This window comes from Salmo trutta, chromosome 29, assembly GCF_901001165.1.
Source record: "Salmo trutta chromosome 29, fSalTru1.1, whole genome shotgun sequence".
NCBI classification, from domain to species: domain Eukaryota; kingdom Metazoa; phylum Chordata; class Actinopteri; order Salmoniformes; family Salmonidae; genus Salmo; species Salmo trutta.
In genome coordinates, this window is record NC_042985.1 from 14,024,283 (window position 1) to 14,038,531 (window position 14,249).

Consider the following 14,249-nt stretch of genomic DNA (forward strand, 5'->3'; position numbering starts at 1 on the left):
GTCCAGTCCGTCAAGAGTTCAGGACATTCTGACTGAGCCTAATAGATGCCCAGCAAGCTGGAAAATATAAGCCTGTCAAACCAGCATTAGTCTTGGTCAACCAGTAACACATCCTCAATAGAAGGCCTCAATAGCTCATTAGACCCTAAATGATACATACACAAGCATATGGAAATACCTTTAAAATAGCTGTCCAGTGTTTCCAGATTTCTGTGAAATATGACCTATAATTAATTGTATGTTAAAAAGCAGCTTGTCTGTGTTTGAATGGTGTGGGCTTACAGCAACAACAGAATGGTGTGGGCTTACAGCAACAACAGAATGGTGTGGGCTTACAGCAACAACAGAATGGTGTGGGCTTACAGCAACAACAGAATGGTGTGGGCTTACAGCAACAACAGAATGGTGTGGGCTTACAGCAACAACAGAATGGTGTGGGCTTACAGCAACAACAGAATGGTGTGGGTGTAAATGGCTGATTTAGCCACATCAGCCAATGAGCCATCTCGGTGATAATGAGAAGTGTCCTCTGAGGAAATATGAGAAGTCTCCTCTATGAGGAAATATGAGACGTGTCCGCTATGAGGAAATGGCAAGCATTTTTGAAACGGTCTGTTTAAGATACAGCTTTGAGATGTTTTTTGTTTTTTAGCTTTGAGCTGTTTTTTTTTTTTTCTAATTTATGCTTTGGTCACATGAGTATAAGACGACAACATGATTTGGTTTGAGTTAACAGATTATGAGCTGTTAAATGTGAGATTTTCTTTGGACAGTTACTTTCAGATTTCCTCCATAAACATATCAGATGAACCGTAAGGTTACAGAGACATGTTTGTAAATATGGAAATGTCCCGTCTCCCACATCAGGATTTACATCCTGAAAATACGACTTGAACTTTAAACTTTACCAAAATGAAATCCTGTAGGAAATTCTCTCTCTATGGTAGTAGTATATGACTGTGTATTAGTGGGCATTATTATTTTTATTTTTAATAAGGTACACAAAACGGGTACACATAGACAGAGAAACAAGTGACAAGACCGAACAAGACAAAGTTCCCATCCCACACCCACCCACAGGACTTCCCCAACCCAAAGTTAGATTAGTGGTTCACAATAGCAGTCTTTTTACAGAGTCATATGTTGATGAAAGAGCAAATATGTTTTTAATTCGCCCCATGCATGAGTGCTACAGATATTTCCATGTTTATAATGTCCGTGAATGATGGCAGACACGGCTGTCTGCTTAAAGAATGAGGAGCCTGCTGACGTGAGGCTATAATAATTTGGTGTGCTGTTAAGCCAGCCAAATATGTCGCTGTTTGACAGGTCTAAAGTAGTGTCATCATTTAACAATAAAATAGATGGGCAACATTGTACATTTCTACCCATTATGTCACAAAGACCGGATGAAACACAAGTCCAGAAATGTAAAACCCCTGGGCACTCCCAAACCATGTGCCAGGATTCCCCTGAGGGGGATTGTTCAGCTTTCATCCACTAGAAGACTAACTTGGTGTGGAACTTCATGCATGGGTTTATATGGATGATTAGAGTGTACATTGGATCCCATGTTAGAATATGGTTCTGTGTAAAACAGTAGTGGGGATTAGTATGATAATTCATCTGTATTATTCTGTATGGTTGTTTCTGTATTGTCCTCCCCCTAGCCCTGTTCTCTAAGTCAACAGGAAACACAGAATTCATCTGGCTTTGCCTAGCAATTAGTTTGTGTGTGTGTGTGTGTGTGTGTGTGTGTGTGTGTGTGTGTGTGTGTGTGTGCTTACGCTGCTGCTACTCTGTTTATTATATATCCTGATTACCTAGTCACTTCTAACCCTATGTACATACTACAAACTACCTCATAACCCTGCACATTGACTCAATACTGGTACTCCTCGTATATAGCCTCAATGTTTTTGTGTTACTATTTCCTTTTTATTTAGAAAATATTTGTCTTTTTAACTCTGCATTGTTGGGAACGGGCTCGTAAGTAAGCATTTTCCTGTAAAGTCTACACCTGTTATATTTGGTGCATGTGACCAATAACATGTGATTTGTGTGCTGCTCCTCCAGGCACCAATGAGTCTGCGTTTGACCAGCTGGTTCTGACTCTGGCCTGGGACCGGGTGGACATCGCTAAGAACCATGTGTTTGTCTACGGACAGCAGCTACTGGTACGCCTATCTGTGTGTGGCTGGCTGGCTCTCTTTGTCTCTGTCTCTGGCTGGCTGGCTCTCTTTGTCTCTGTCTCTGGCTGGCTGGCTCTCTTTGTCTCTGTCTCTGGCTGGCTGGCTCTCTTTGTCTCTGGCTCTGGCTGGCTGGCTCTCTTTGGCTCTGGCTGGCTGGCTCTCTTTGTCTCTGACTGGCTGGCTCTCTGTCTCTGGCTGGCTGGCTCTCTTTGTCTCTGGCTGGCTGGCTCTCTTTGTCTCTGGCTGGCTGGCTCTCTTTGTCTCTGGCTGGCTGGCTCTCTTTGTCTCTGGCTGGCTGGCTCTCTCTGTCTCTGGCTGGCTGGCTCTCTCTTTCTGGCTGACTGTCTCTGTCTCTGGCTGGCTGGCTCTCTTTGTCTCTGTCTCTGGCTGGCTGGCTCTGGCTGTTGATGTGGCTGGCTGGCTCTCTCTGTCTATGTGGCTGGCTCTCTCTGTCTGTGTGGCTGGCTGTCTGTCAAGTCTGCATCGATTATGAATGTGCTGTTCATCAGTATCAGCCTAAATGAAAAAATGTCATTTAAACCCCAAATATCTCCTAAGCTAGCCACTCCAGAGTCAGTGGTCCTATATGACCCAAGAGACGGGCTACAGGAAGGCTGCCAGTAGACTGTTTATTTTGACTAATCTGAACTGGTCTGGTGTATTTATTCAGGATATAGAAACGTCCAGTCACTTGTTAGTGCAGTCAATGTTGGATCCTTGTTGAGGTGTGTGTGTGTGTGTGTGTGTGTGCAGGTGGGTTCGTTGGAGCAGGCCATGCTGGATGCCTTAGTGATGGACCGTGTGGAGTTTGTGAAGCTCCTGATTGAGAATGGAGTTAGCATGCACAGGTTCCTTACCATCACACGGCTGGAGGAGCTATACAACACGGTAACACACACACACACACACACACAGCTCACCAATTTCACACACATACATGTAATGATGCTCCACAGGGCTCTATGCTGGTACCATTACTGTTCTCTTCACACGTGCAACCTCTCAAATCTAATGTTTGATTCGTATTCTGTCAATCATTTCTAAACGGTCTGTTTATCCATGGTCCTGCTGGGCATCGTGTTTTTATCTGTGTCTCTTCTGTTCCAGAAACAGTCCCCTACCAATCCCACGCTCTTCAACCTCGTAAGGGATGTCAAACAGGTACATCTTTGACTTCTTGTCAACCATTGATTGTCAAAGTCTGAATGAATTTGAACAATAGTAATTGATGGTGTTGTTGATTAGTATGGCTCACTATGACTAACTGTTTCCAGGGTAATCTCCCCCCTAACTACAAGATGACCTTAATTGACATTGGCCTGGTGATAGAGTACCTGATGGGCGGGACTTACAGGTGCAACTACACCAGGAAACGCTTCAGGATCATCTACAACAATCTCCATGGCAACAGCAGGGTAAGGGTTAACGGTTAGTGTTAAGAGTTGAAGATTAAAGGTTAAAACATAAGTTTGCTTCAAGGGCAAGGGTTGAACTCATTGTTCACACAGGTTATTTTGATCTTCTGCTTTCACTGATTGATTCACTTAGAGAACAGTTTAATTTCAGCATTACTCTGTCTCTCTCCAGAGATCAGGTCGCCACTCTGCAGGGCCTGGGTCCCACCTGAGGAAGAGCCAAGAGTCGTTCAGTATCCAGGCCGACAAGAAGGAGAAGACCAGGCACGACCACTTCATCAAGACTGCACAGCCATACAAACCCAAGGTACACACACACGCACAACATGGACAGTCATATCTGAGAACACACTGTGACTTGTGTGATGGCAAGAAACAGCCTGTCCACTGATGACCTTGTGGAAATCTATACCAATCATGCCTGGAGTATGCCAGTGTGTTGCTGGTAGGCTGCACAAAGATGCAGCAAGCTGCGCTGGATAGGGTACAGGAAAGGACAAGCAAGATAATAACCAAAACAGAGACATCCCACTGACCCTTCCACCACTACAGCCATTGAGAGAGCAAGCAGCAGTAAGACTGGTCACTGACATGCACCAACCTGACCACCGTCTACAGGATCTCCTACCATAGAGAAGGGGAAAGTACTGGCAGAGTCCTCCGCAACCAGAACAAACTGTCCAGCATCAACGCAAGGAAAAATAGGCAGAAAAATTCTACCATTGCCATCAGACTTTTTAACCTTTCTTGGGCAGCGTCCCACCCACGGGACACACTATTCAACAGCCAGTGAAAAATCAGAGTGCCAGAATTCAAAACAACAAAATGTCAATTCAAAGTTCTCAAACATATGACTATTTTACACCATTTTAAAGGTACACTTCTCCTTAATGTAAAAACACTGTCCGATTTCAAAAAGGCTTTACGGCGAAAGCATAAAGTTACATTATGTTAGGACAGGTACAACACAAGAAAAACCACACAGCCATTTTCCAAGCAGGAGAGGGGTCACAAATACCAGAAATTCAGCTAAAATTAAGCACTAACCTTTGACGATCTTCATCAGATGACACTCCTAGGACTCAATGTTAGACAATACATGTATGTTTTGTTAGTTCATATTTATATCCAAAAACAGCATTTTACATTGGCGCGTGATGTTCAGAAAATATTTTGCCTCCAATACTCCGGTGAATCAGCACAACAATTTATAAAAATACTCATCATAAACGTTGATAAAATATTAAACTGTTATTCAAAGAATTTTAGATAACCATCTCCTTTATGCAACCGCTGTGACAGATTTCAAAAAAGCTTCACGGGGAAAGCACACTTTGCAATAATCTGAGTACTGCTCTCAGAAACATTCACTGGGCAATACAGATACCCGCCATTTTGGAGCCATCTAAAATCATAAATAGCATTATAAATATTCACTTACCTTTGATGATCTTCATCAGAAGGCACTTCCAGGTATCCCAGGTCCACAATAAATGTTGTTTTGTTCGATAAATTATGGACTTTATGTCCAAATACCTCCTTGTTGTTTGCGCGTTTAGTAAACTACTCCAAATGTAGGAAGAGTAAAAAAAAAAGTTATTTACGTTTGTTGAAACATGTCAAACGTTGTATAGCATCAATGTTTAGGGCCTTTTTAACATAAAACTTAAATAATATTCCAACCGGACGATTCCAATGTCTTGAAAAACGTTTTGGAACACAGCTACCTCTCACGTGAATGCGCTCCAATGAACTCATGTCCTTTCCTGAGTCACCAACTTCCCGGCCTTATTGTTCGCTCTCTGTTCACAGCAAAAGCCTGAAACTAGGTTCTAAAGACTGTTGACATCTAGTGGAAGTGTTAGGAAGTGCAAAATGAACCCTAAGTCACTGTGTGTTGGATAGGCAATGACTTGAAAAGACTACAAGCACCAGATTTCGCATTTCCTGGTTAGATTTTTCTCAGGTTTTTGCCTGCCATATGAGTTTTGTTATACTCACAGACATCATTCAAACAGTTTTAAAAACTTCAGAGTGTTTTCTATCCAAATATACTAATAATATGCATATTCTAGTTCCTGGGCCCGAGTAGTAGGCCGTTTAATTTGGGTACGTTTTTCATCCGGCCGTGAAAATACTGCCCCCTACCCAAGAGAAGTTAATAACAAAATGTGACACTTTAAACTGACATTTCTTGTAAGATGGGACCTTTTTTTATTTAGTGTAGTATCTTGTTTTTGAAGTATTGTCTGAATGTAACTGTGCATTCTGCATTACTCTTGTTGACTGCGAGCATGAATGTAATAAATCAATCAAATCAATACAAACCCAAGGTGTACACACACACACAATCAGTCATACAAACCCACAGAACTGAGCCATCAGATTACATTCAAATCCTCCTCTTGACACCCACCCCTCTCCCTCTTAGTTGGAGTCGGCGACAGACCAGTCCAAGAAAAAAGCCAAGGAGGAGATAGTTGACATCGACGACCCGGAGACACGCCGGTTCCCGTACCCGTTCAATGAGCTGCTGATGTGGGCCGTCCTGATGAATAGGCAGAAGATGTCTCTGTTCTTCTGGCAGCATGGGGAGGAAAGCATGGCCAAGGCCCTGGTGGCCTGTAAACTCTGTCGCTCCATGGGCTATGAGGCCAAGAAGAGTGACGTGGTCGACGACACCTCCCAGGAACTCAAGGACTACTCCAAGTATGACACATTACACACCAAATAACTAGGACACTTCAATTCAAGACTACTATAATATGTGACAGATGACATACTAATACTTTAAGTACTCCAAGTATGATGCATTACTACTAGTAGTCACTAATACTCAAGGCTACCTGAAGTATGAGTATGACTGAGTATTAGTATGTAATGTATCAGACTATTTTTGTGAGTGAAGTGACAATGAGGAGCTGTGCTGCGGTGACTGATGATGTTTATGATGGTGTTTTCAGTGAGTTTGATACTGTGGTATGTGTGTGTCATGTTCAGAGGGATGATGTCTGGAGTAATGTAGGTTTGATGATGATTATTATTTCATAGTGAATTTGGCACCCTAGCAGTGGACCTCCTGGAGCAGTCGTTCAGACAGGATGAAACCATGGCGATGAAACTGCTGACCTACGAACTGAAGAACTGGAGTAACAGCACCTGTCTGAAGCTGGCCGTGTCGTCACGGTTACGACCCTTCGTGGCTCACACCTGTACCCAGCTGCTGCTGTCAGACATGTGGATGGGACGACTCAACATGAGGAAGAACTCCTGGTACAAGGTGACACTGCCCAGCAATGCAGTGTATATACACACACACACACACACACACACACACACACACACACACACACACACACACACACACACACACACAGTAGTGTACCACAGGGCTCTGTGCTTGGATGGTTATTATAGATGTATTATGTTTTTCCAGGTGATTCTCATTATCCTGGTCCCTCCTGAGTAAACATAAATAAACATATACATTTCAAAACTAAATATAATATTAATGTATATATCTCTAGGTGATCCTCAGTATCCTGGTGCCTCCTGCCATCCTCCTGTTGGAGTACAAGACAAAGGCAGAGATGTCCCACATCCCTCAGAGTCAGGACGCCCATCAGATGACCATGGAGGACAGCGAACACAACTTCCATAACACCACCGACAACATACAGATGGTCAGAATCAATATGACAGAGTTCATCTCATCTGTTATCTTAGTTTATGTTGTATTTTCTTATCTTACTGTGTCTGTTCTGGAAAGTACACTGGTGCTACTGGTATTCTGATGATCCTGGGGTTTAGCTATGAGGGGTAGCTATGATGGTCCTGGGGTTTAGCTATGAGGGGTAGCTATGATGGCCCTGGGGTTTAGCTATGAGGGGTAGCTATGATAGTCCTGGGGTTTAGCTATGAGGGGTAGCTATGATGGCCCTGGGGTTTAGCTATGAGGGGTAGCTATGATGGTCCTGGGGTTTAGCTATGAGGGGTAGCTATGATGGCCCTGGGGTTTAGCTATGAGGGGTAGCTATGATGGTCCTGGGGATTTAGCTATGAGGGGTAGCTATGATGGTCCTGGGGATTTAGCTATGAGGGGTAGCTATGATGGTCCTGGGGTTTAGCTATGAGGGCTAGCTATGATGGTCCTGGGGTTTAGCTATGAGGGGTAGCTATGAGGCTCCTGGGGTTTAGCTATAAGGGTCCTGGGATTTAGCTATGAGGGGTAGCTATGATGGCCCTGGGGTTTAGCTATGAGGGGTAGCTATGATGGTCCTGGGGATTTAGCTATGAGGGCTAGCTATGATGGCCCTGGGGTTTAGCTATGAGGGGTAGCTATGAGGCTCCTGGGGATTTAGCTATGAGGGGTAGCTATGATGGTCCTGGGGATTTAGCTATGAGGGGTAGCTATGATGGTCCTGGGGTTTAGCTATGAGGGCTAGCTATGATGGTCCTGGGGTTTAGCTATGATGGGTAGCTATGATGGTCCTGGGGTTTAGCTATGAGGGCTAGTTATGATGGTCCTGGGGTTTAGCTATGAGGGGTAGCTATGAGGCTCCTGGGGTTTAGCTATAAGGGTCCTGGGATTTAGCTATGAGGGGTAGCTATGATGGCCCTGGGGTTTAGCTATGAGGGGTAGCTATGATGGTCCTGGGGATTTAGCTATGAGGGCTAGCTATGATGGCCCTGGGGTTTAGCTATGAGGGGTAGCTATGAGGCTCCTGGGGTTTAGCTATGAGGGGTAGCTATGATGGTCCTGGGGATTTAGCTATGATGGGTAGCTATGATGGCCCTGGGGATTTAGCTATGAGGGGTAGCTATGATGGTCCTGGGGTTTAGCTATGAGGGGTAGTTATGATGGTCCTGGGGGTTTAGCTATGAGGGCTAGCTATGATGGCCCTGTGGGGTTTAGCTATGAGGGGTAGCTATGATGGTCCTGGGGTTTAGCTATGAGGGCTAGCTATGATGGTCCTGGGGTTTAGCTATGAGGGGTAGTTATGATGGTCCTGGGGGTTTAGCTATGAGGGGTAGCTATGATGGTCCTGGGGTTTAGCTATGAGGGGTAGCTATGAGGCTCCTGGGGTTTAGCTATAAGGGTCCTGGGATTTAGCTATGAGGGGTAGCTATGATGGCCCTGGGGTTTAGCTATGAGGGGTAGCTATGATGGTCCTGGGGATTTAGCTATGAGGGCTAGCTATGATGGCCCTGGGGTTTAGCTATGAGGGGTAGCTATGAGGCTCCTGGGGTTTAGCTATGAGGGGTAGCTATGATGGTCCTGGGGATTTAGCTATGAGGGGTAGCTATGATGGTCCTGGGGATTTAGCTATGAAGGGTAGCTATGATGGCCCTGGGGATTTAGCTATGAGGGGTAGCTATGATGGTCCTGGGGTTTAGCTATGAGGGGTAGTTATGATGGTCCTGGGGGTTTAGCTATGAGGGGTAGCTATGATGGTCCTGGGGGTTTAGCTATGAGGGGTAGCTATGATGGTCCTGGGGATATAGCTATGAGGGCTAGTATGATAGTCCTGGGATTTAGTTTTGAGGGGTAGCTATGAGCGTCCTGGGGTTTAGCTATGAGGGGTAGCTATGATGGTCCTGGGGTTTAGCTATGATGGTCCTGGGGTTTAGCTATGAGGGGTAGCTGTATGAGAGAGAGGGTTGGACTGCAGTTCTATAAATGGACATATGCAGTTCTATATATGGACATATGCATACATGTCTATACAGTCTATTAAACAGGCATTATTAAACATGATTCTTCTCCAGGACGTGTTCCAGGAGGCGAAGGCGGATGACAACGTGGAGGTAAAGGATGAGGCGGAAACACAGGTCCGCTCCCGAAGACTTCCTCTAACCAGGAAGTTCTACGCCTTCTACCACGCCCCCATTGTCAAGTTCTGGTTCAACACGGTATGAAACCCTGGCCCCTGGTTCTACCCCCTCCATGTGAACTGACTAGCAGACGCTCTGGGCTCTACTATGTTTAATGGTACAGCAGAGTTCTGGTTCAACACGGTATGAAACCCTGGTCCCTGGTTCTACTCTCTCCATGTGAACTGACTAGCAGATGCTCTGGGCTCTACTATGTTTAATGGTACAGCAGAGTTCTGGTTTAACACGGTATGAAACCCTGGTCCCTGGTTCTACCCCTCCATGTGAACTGACTAGCAGACGCTCTGGGCTCTACTATGTTTAATAGTACAGCAGAATTCTGGTTCAACACGGTATGAAACCCTGGTCCCTGGTTCTACCCCTCCATGTGAACTGACTAGCAGACGCTCTGGGCTCTACTATGTTTAATGGTACAGCAGAGTTCTGGTTCAACACGGTATGAAACCCTGGTCCCTGGTTCTACCCCTCCATGTGAACTGACTAGCAGACGCTCTGGGATCTACTATGTTTAATGGTACAGCAGAGTTCTGGTTCAACACGGTATGAAACCCTGGCCCCTGGTTCTACCCCTCCATGTGAACTGACTAGCAGACGCTCTGGGATCTACTATGTTTAATGGTACAGCAGAGTTCTGGTTCAACACGGTATGAAACCCTGGTCCCTGGTTCTACCCCTCCATGTGAACTGACTAGCAGACGCTCTGGGCTCTACTATGTTTAATGGTACAGCAGAGTTCTGGTTCAACACGGTATGAAACCCTGGTCCCTGGTTCTACCCCTCCATGGGAACTGACTAGCAGACGCTCTGGGCTCTACTATGTTTAATGGCACAGCAGAGTTCTGGTTCAACACGGTATGAAACCCTGGTCCCTGGTTCTACCCCTCCATGTGAACTGACTAGCAGACGCTCTGGGCTCTACTATGTTTAATGGTACAGCAGAGTTCTGACTACCAAGGTTTTCCCCGTGGAGCCGCTAAGCAGCTTGAATGGAAGGGATGTTTCCTTTCTCCTTGTGGGATATTTCCTGTGTGTGTGTGTGTGTGTGTGTGTGTGTGAGTTCGTTTTGCATCGCTTTGTGTCCCGTGTGGGTGGAGTTTTCTCTTTAGAAGCAATGTAATGTAATGGTGTAAAAATGAGCACAACTCGCCCAGTGTGTGTACTCTGAGACCAGGGAGGGCTGACATGAAACGTGTTCATGTTGAGAGGACAGAGGGAGGCTGGGGCGTGTGTGTTCTTTTCCAGAGCTCTACCTCCCACCCCCTGCATACTACACACACACACACACACACACACACACACACACACACACACCCACCCTCAGGTGGTTTTCCAGGTGCCCTGGCTTCATTTGCATGTCCTGATAGCGTCAGTGGAACAGTCCTTAACATAACTATAGCTGCTGTACCCAGATCAATGCTTATCTACCCCACAATCAACATAATTATGCTGCCTGCCACACAATGATCCAGCTCTCACTGCATGTCTGTCACATCATGATCTCTGCTTCCGCATAATAGCCCTGCCAGCCTCAGTCAGCACTGATCCCCACACTGATCAGTCTCAGTTTAGTCACGGCCCTCCAGCAGCCACACACACCCGACCTAACCCCCAGGCCATAGTTAGAATGACTGATGTCTAGGGTGGGGGGTGGGTCTGTATAATGGCTGAGAGGTGTTGTTGAATGCTGTAGTTTCTTTCACTTCATGCTTCACTAGTCAGGCTCACAGTGTTCACCTCTAAAAAGACCTGGGGGTGTGTCACAAAGCAGGAACAAAGTAGGACTGCTGATATAGGATCAGTTTAGCCTTTTAGGTCATAATGACCCCTACAGATCAGCCTTTTTCCAACCTCTCCTCTGATGGCCCTAAACTAGCACACTGGTTCTACTGGTCGAGGGCTGGATCGTACGTTGACTAGTGGATTCGGGTGTGCTAGTTCTGGAATAGTTCAAATACATGGAATATCTAGGGGTCTCTGAGAAAAGGTTTGAAAAGGGCTGATATAGATTTTAAATAAATAACATTATATGGATGGGGGGACACTTTAAACATGGGCTCTGGGCATTGTCTTGGACAAGGGTTTAGTAACAATAAAGAAGCATTTTCAATCAGCTTTACGCTTACCTGGTTCTTTCTCTGTGTGTGTGTGTGTGTGTTACCAGTATCGATACTGGTTTCACAATACCAGTATAACAATACCAAAACAAACACAAAGCAGACTTCACTCTGTGGTGCTGTTGTACAACAGTGTGTGCTATAGATTGTTGTACAACAGTGTGCGCTATAGATTGTTGTACAACAGTGTGTGCTATAGATTGTTGTACAACAGTGTGCGCTATAGATTGTTGTACAACAGTGTGCGCTATAGATTGTTGTACAACAGTGTGCGCTATAGATTGTTGTACAACAGTGTGCGCTATAGATTGTTGTACAACAGTGTGCGCTATAGATTGTTGTACAACAGTGTGTGCTATAGATTGTTGTACAACAGTGTGCGCTATAGATTGTTGTACAACAGTGTGTGCTATAGATTGTTGTACAACAGTGTGTGCTATAGATTGTTGTACAACAGTGTGCGCTATAGATTGTTGTACAACAGTGTGCGCTATAGATTGTTGTACAACAGTGTGCGCTATAGATTGTTGTACAACAGTGTGCGCTATAGATTGTTGTACAACAGTGTGCGCTATAGATTGTTGTACAACAGTGTGTGCTATAGATTGTTGTACAACAGTGTGTGCTATAGATTGTTGTACAACAGTGTGTGCTATAGATTGTTGTACAACAGTGTGTGCTATAGATTGTTGTACAACAGTGTGTGCTATAGATTGTTGTACAACAGTGTGTGCTATAGATTGTTGAAAAACAGTGTGTGCTATAGATTGTTGAAAAACAGTGTGTGCTATAGATTGTTGTACAACAGTGTGTGCTATAGATTGTTTTACAACAGTGTGCGCTATAGATTGTTGTACAACAGTGTGCGCTATAGATTGTTGTACAACAGTGTGCGCTATAGATTGTTGTACAACAGTGTGCGCTATAGATTGTTGTACAACAGTGTGTGCTATAGATTGTTGTACAACAGTGTGTGCTATAGATTGTTGTACAACAGCGTGTGCTATAGATTGTTGAACAACAGCGTGTGCTATAGATTGTTGTACAACAGCGTGTGCTATAGATTGTTGTACAACAGCGTGTGCTATAGATTGTTGTACAACAGTGTGTGCTATAGATTGTTGTACAACAGTGTGTGCTATAGATTGTTGTACAACAGTGTGTGCTATAGATTGCAAAATAAACAAATGTGACTCAGTGACAACATAAGGACTGTTTTCCTCAAGTAATCAAGTCTGCTTCATTTTTCCTTTCCTTCCTTACTTCCTAGTGTCGCGGTACTGGTATCGTGATAACCCTAATTTAAGGTGTGTGTTGTGTGTCTCCTGGCTAGCTGGTGTACGTTTGTGGGTCTGTATAATAGCTTGTGTATGGTATGTAAAGGTGTGAGTTGTGGGTCTGTATAAAGCCTGTGTAAAGGTGTGTGTTGTGGGTCTGTATAAAGCCTGTGTAAAGGTGTGTGTTGTGGGTCTGTATAAAGCCTGTGTAAAGGTGTGTGTTGTGGGTCTGTATAATAGCCTGTGTATGGTATGTAAAGGTGTGTGTTGTGGGTCTGTATAATAGCCTGTGTAAAGGTGTGTGTTGTGGGTCTGTATAAAGCCTGTGTAAAGGTGTGTGTTGTGGGTCTGTATAATAGCCTGTGTAAAGGTGTGTGTTGTGGGTCTGTATAATAGCCTGTGTAAAGGTGTGAGTTGTGGGTCTGTATAATAGCCTGTGTATGGTATGTAAAGGTGTGAGTTGTGGGTCTGTATAATAGCCTGTGTAAAGGTGTGAGTTGTGGGTCTGTATAATAGCCTGTGTAAAGGTGTGAGTTGTGGGTCTGTATAATAGCCTGTGTAAAGGTGTGAGTTGTGGGTCTGTATAATAGCCTGTGTATGGTATGTAAAGGTGTGAGTTGTGGGTCTGTATAATAGCCTGTGTAAAGGTGTGAGTTGTGGGTCTGTATAATAGCCTGTGTATGGTATGTAAAGGTGTGAGTTGTGGGTCTGTATAATAGCCTATGTAAAGGTGTGTGTTGTGGGTCTGTATAATAGCCTGTGTATGGTATGTAAAGGTGTGTGTTGTGGGTCTGTATAATAGCCTGTGTATGGTATGTAAAGGTGTGTGTTGTGGGTCTGTATAATAGCCTGTGTATGGTATGTAAAGGTGTGTGTTGTGGGTCTGTATAATAGCATGTAAAGGTGTGTGTTGTGGGTCTGTATAATAGCCTGTGTAAAGGTGTGTGTTGTGGGTCTGTATAATAGCCTGTGTAAAGGTGTGTGTTGTGGGTCTGTATAATAGCCTGTGTAAAGGTGTGTGTTGTGGGTCTGTATAATAGCCTGTGTAAAGGTGTGAGTTGTGGGTCTGTATAATAGCCTGTGTAAAGGTGTGAGTTGTGGGTCTGTATAATAGCCTGTGTATGGTATGTAAAGGTGTGAGTTGTGGGTCTGTATAATAGCCTGTGTAAAGGTGTGAGTTGTGGGTCTGTATAATAGCCTGTGTAAAGGTGTGAGTTGTGGGTCTGTATAATAGCCTGTGTATGGTATGTAAAGGTGTGAGTTGTGGGTCTGTATAATAGCCTGTGTAAAGGTGTGAGTTGTGGGTCTGTATAATAGCCTGTGTAAAGGTGTGTGTTGTGGGTCTGTATAATAGCC

The 14,249-nt window shown here is 44.6% G+C and overlaps 1 protein-coding gene across 3 annotated transcripts in view; it reads left to right on the forward strand.

Moving 5' to 3' along the window:
- Nucleotides 1–14,249, forward strand: part of LOC115166972 (transient receptor potential cation channel subfamily M member 7-like) — a 93,228-nt gene that overhangs the window by 45,062 nt on the left and 33,917 nt on the right. For 2 of the 3 annotated variants that reach the window (XM_029720960.1, XM_029720961.1), the window contains exons 11-19: nt 2,077–2,177; nt 2,946–3,080; nt 3,300–3,353; nt 3,467–3,607; nt 3,780–3,914; nt 6,039–6,316; nt 6,659–6,887; nt 7,135–7,290; nt 9,377–9,520. In XM_029720960.1, the coding sequence (XP_029576820.1) occupies nt 2,077–2,177; nt 2,946–3,080; nt 3,300–3,353; nt 3,467–3,607; nt 3,780–3,914; nt 6,039–6,316; nt 6,659–6,887; nt 7,135–7,290; nt 9,377–9,520 (1,373 nt within the window). Of the gene's footprint in view, nt 1–2,076; nt 2,178–2,945; nt 3,081–3,299; nt 3,354–3,466; nt 3,608–3,779; nt 3,915–6,038; nt 6,317–6,658; nt 6,888–7,134; nt 7,291–9,376; nt 9,521–12,886; nt 12,924–14,249 lie in introns of all 3 variants that reach the window. The other variant, XM_029720962.1, reaches the window with a different exon arrangement.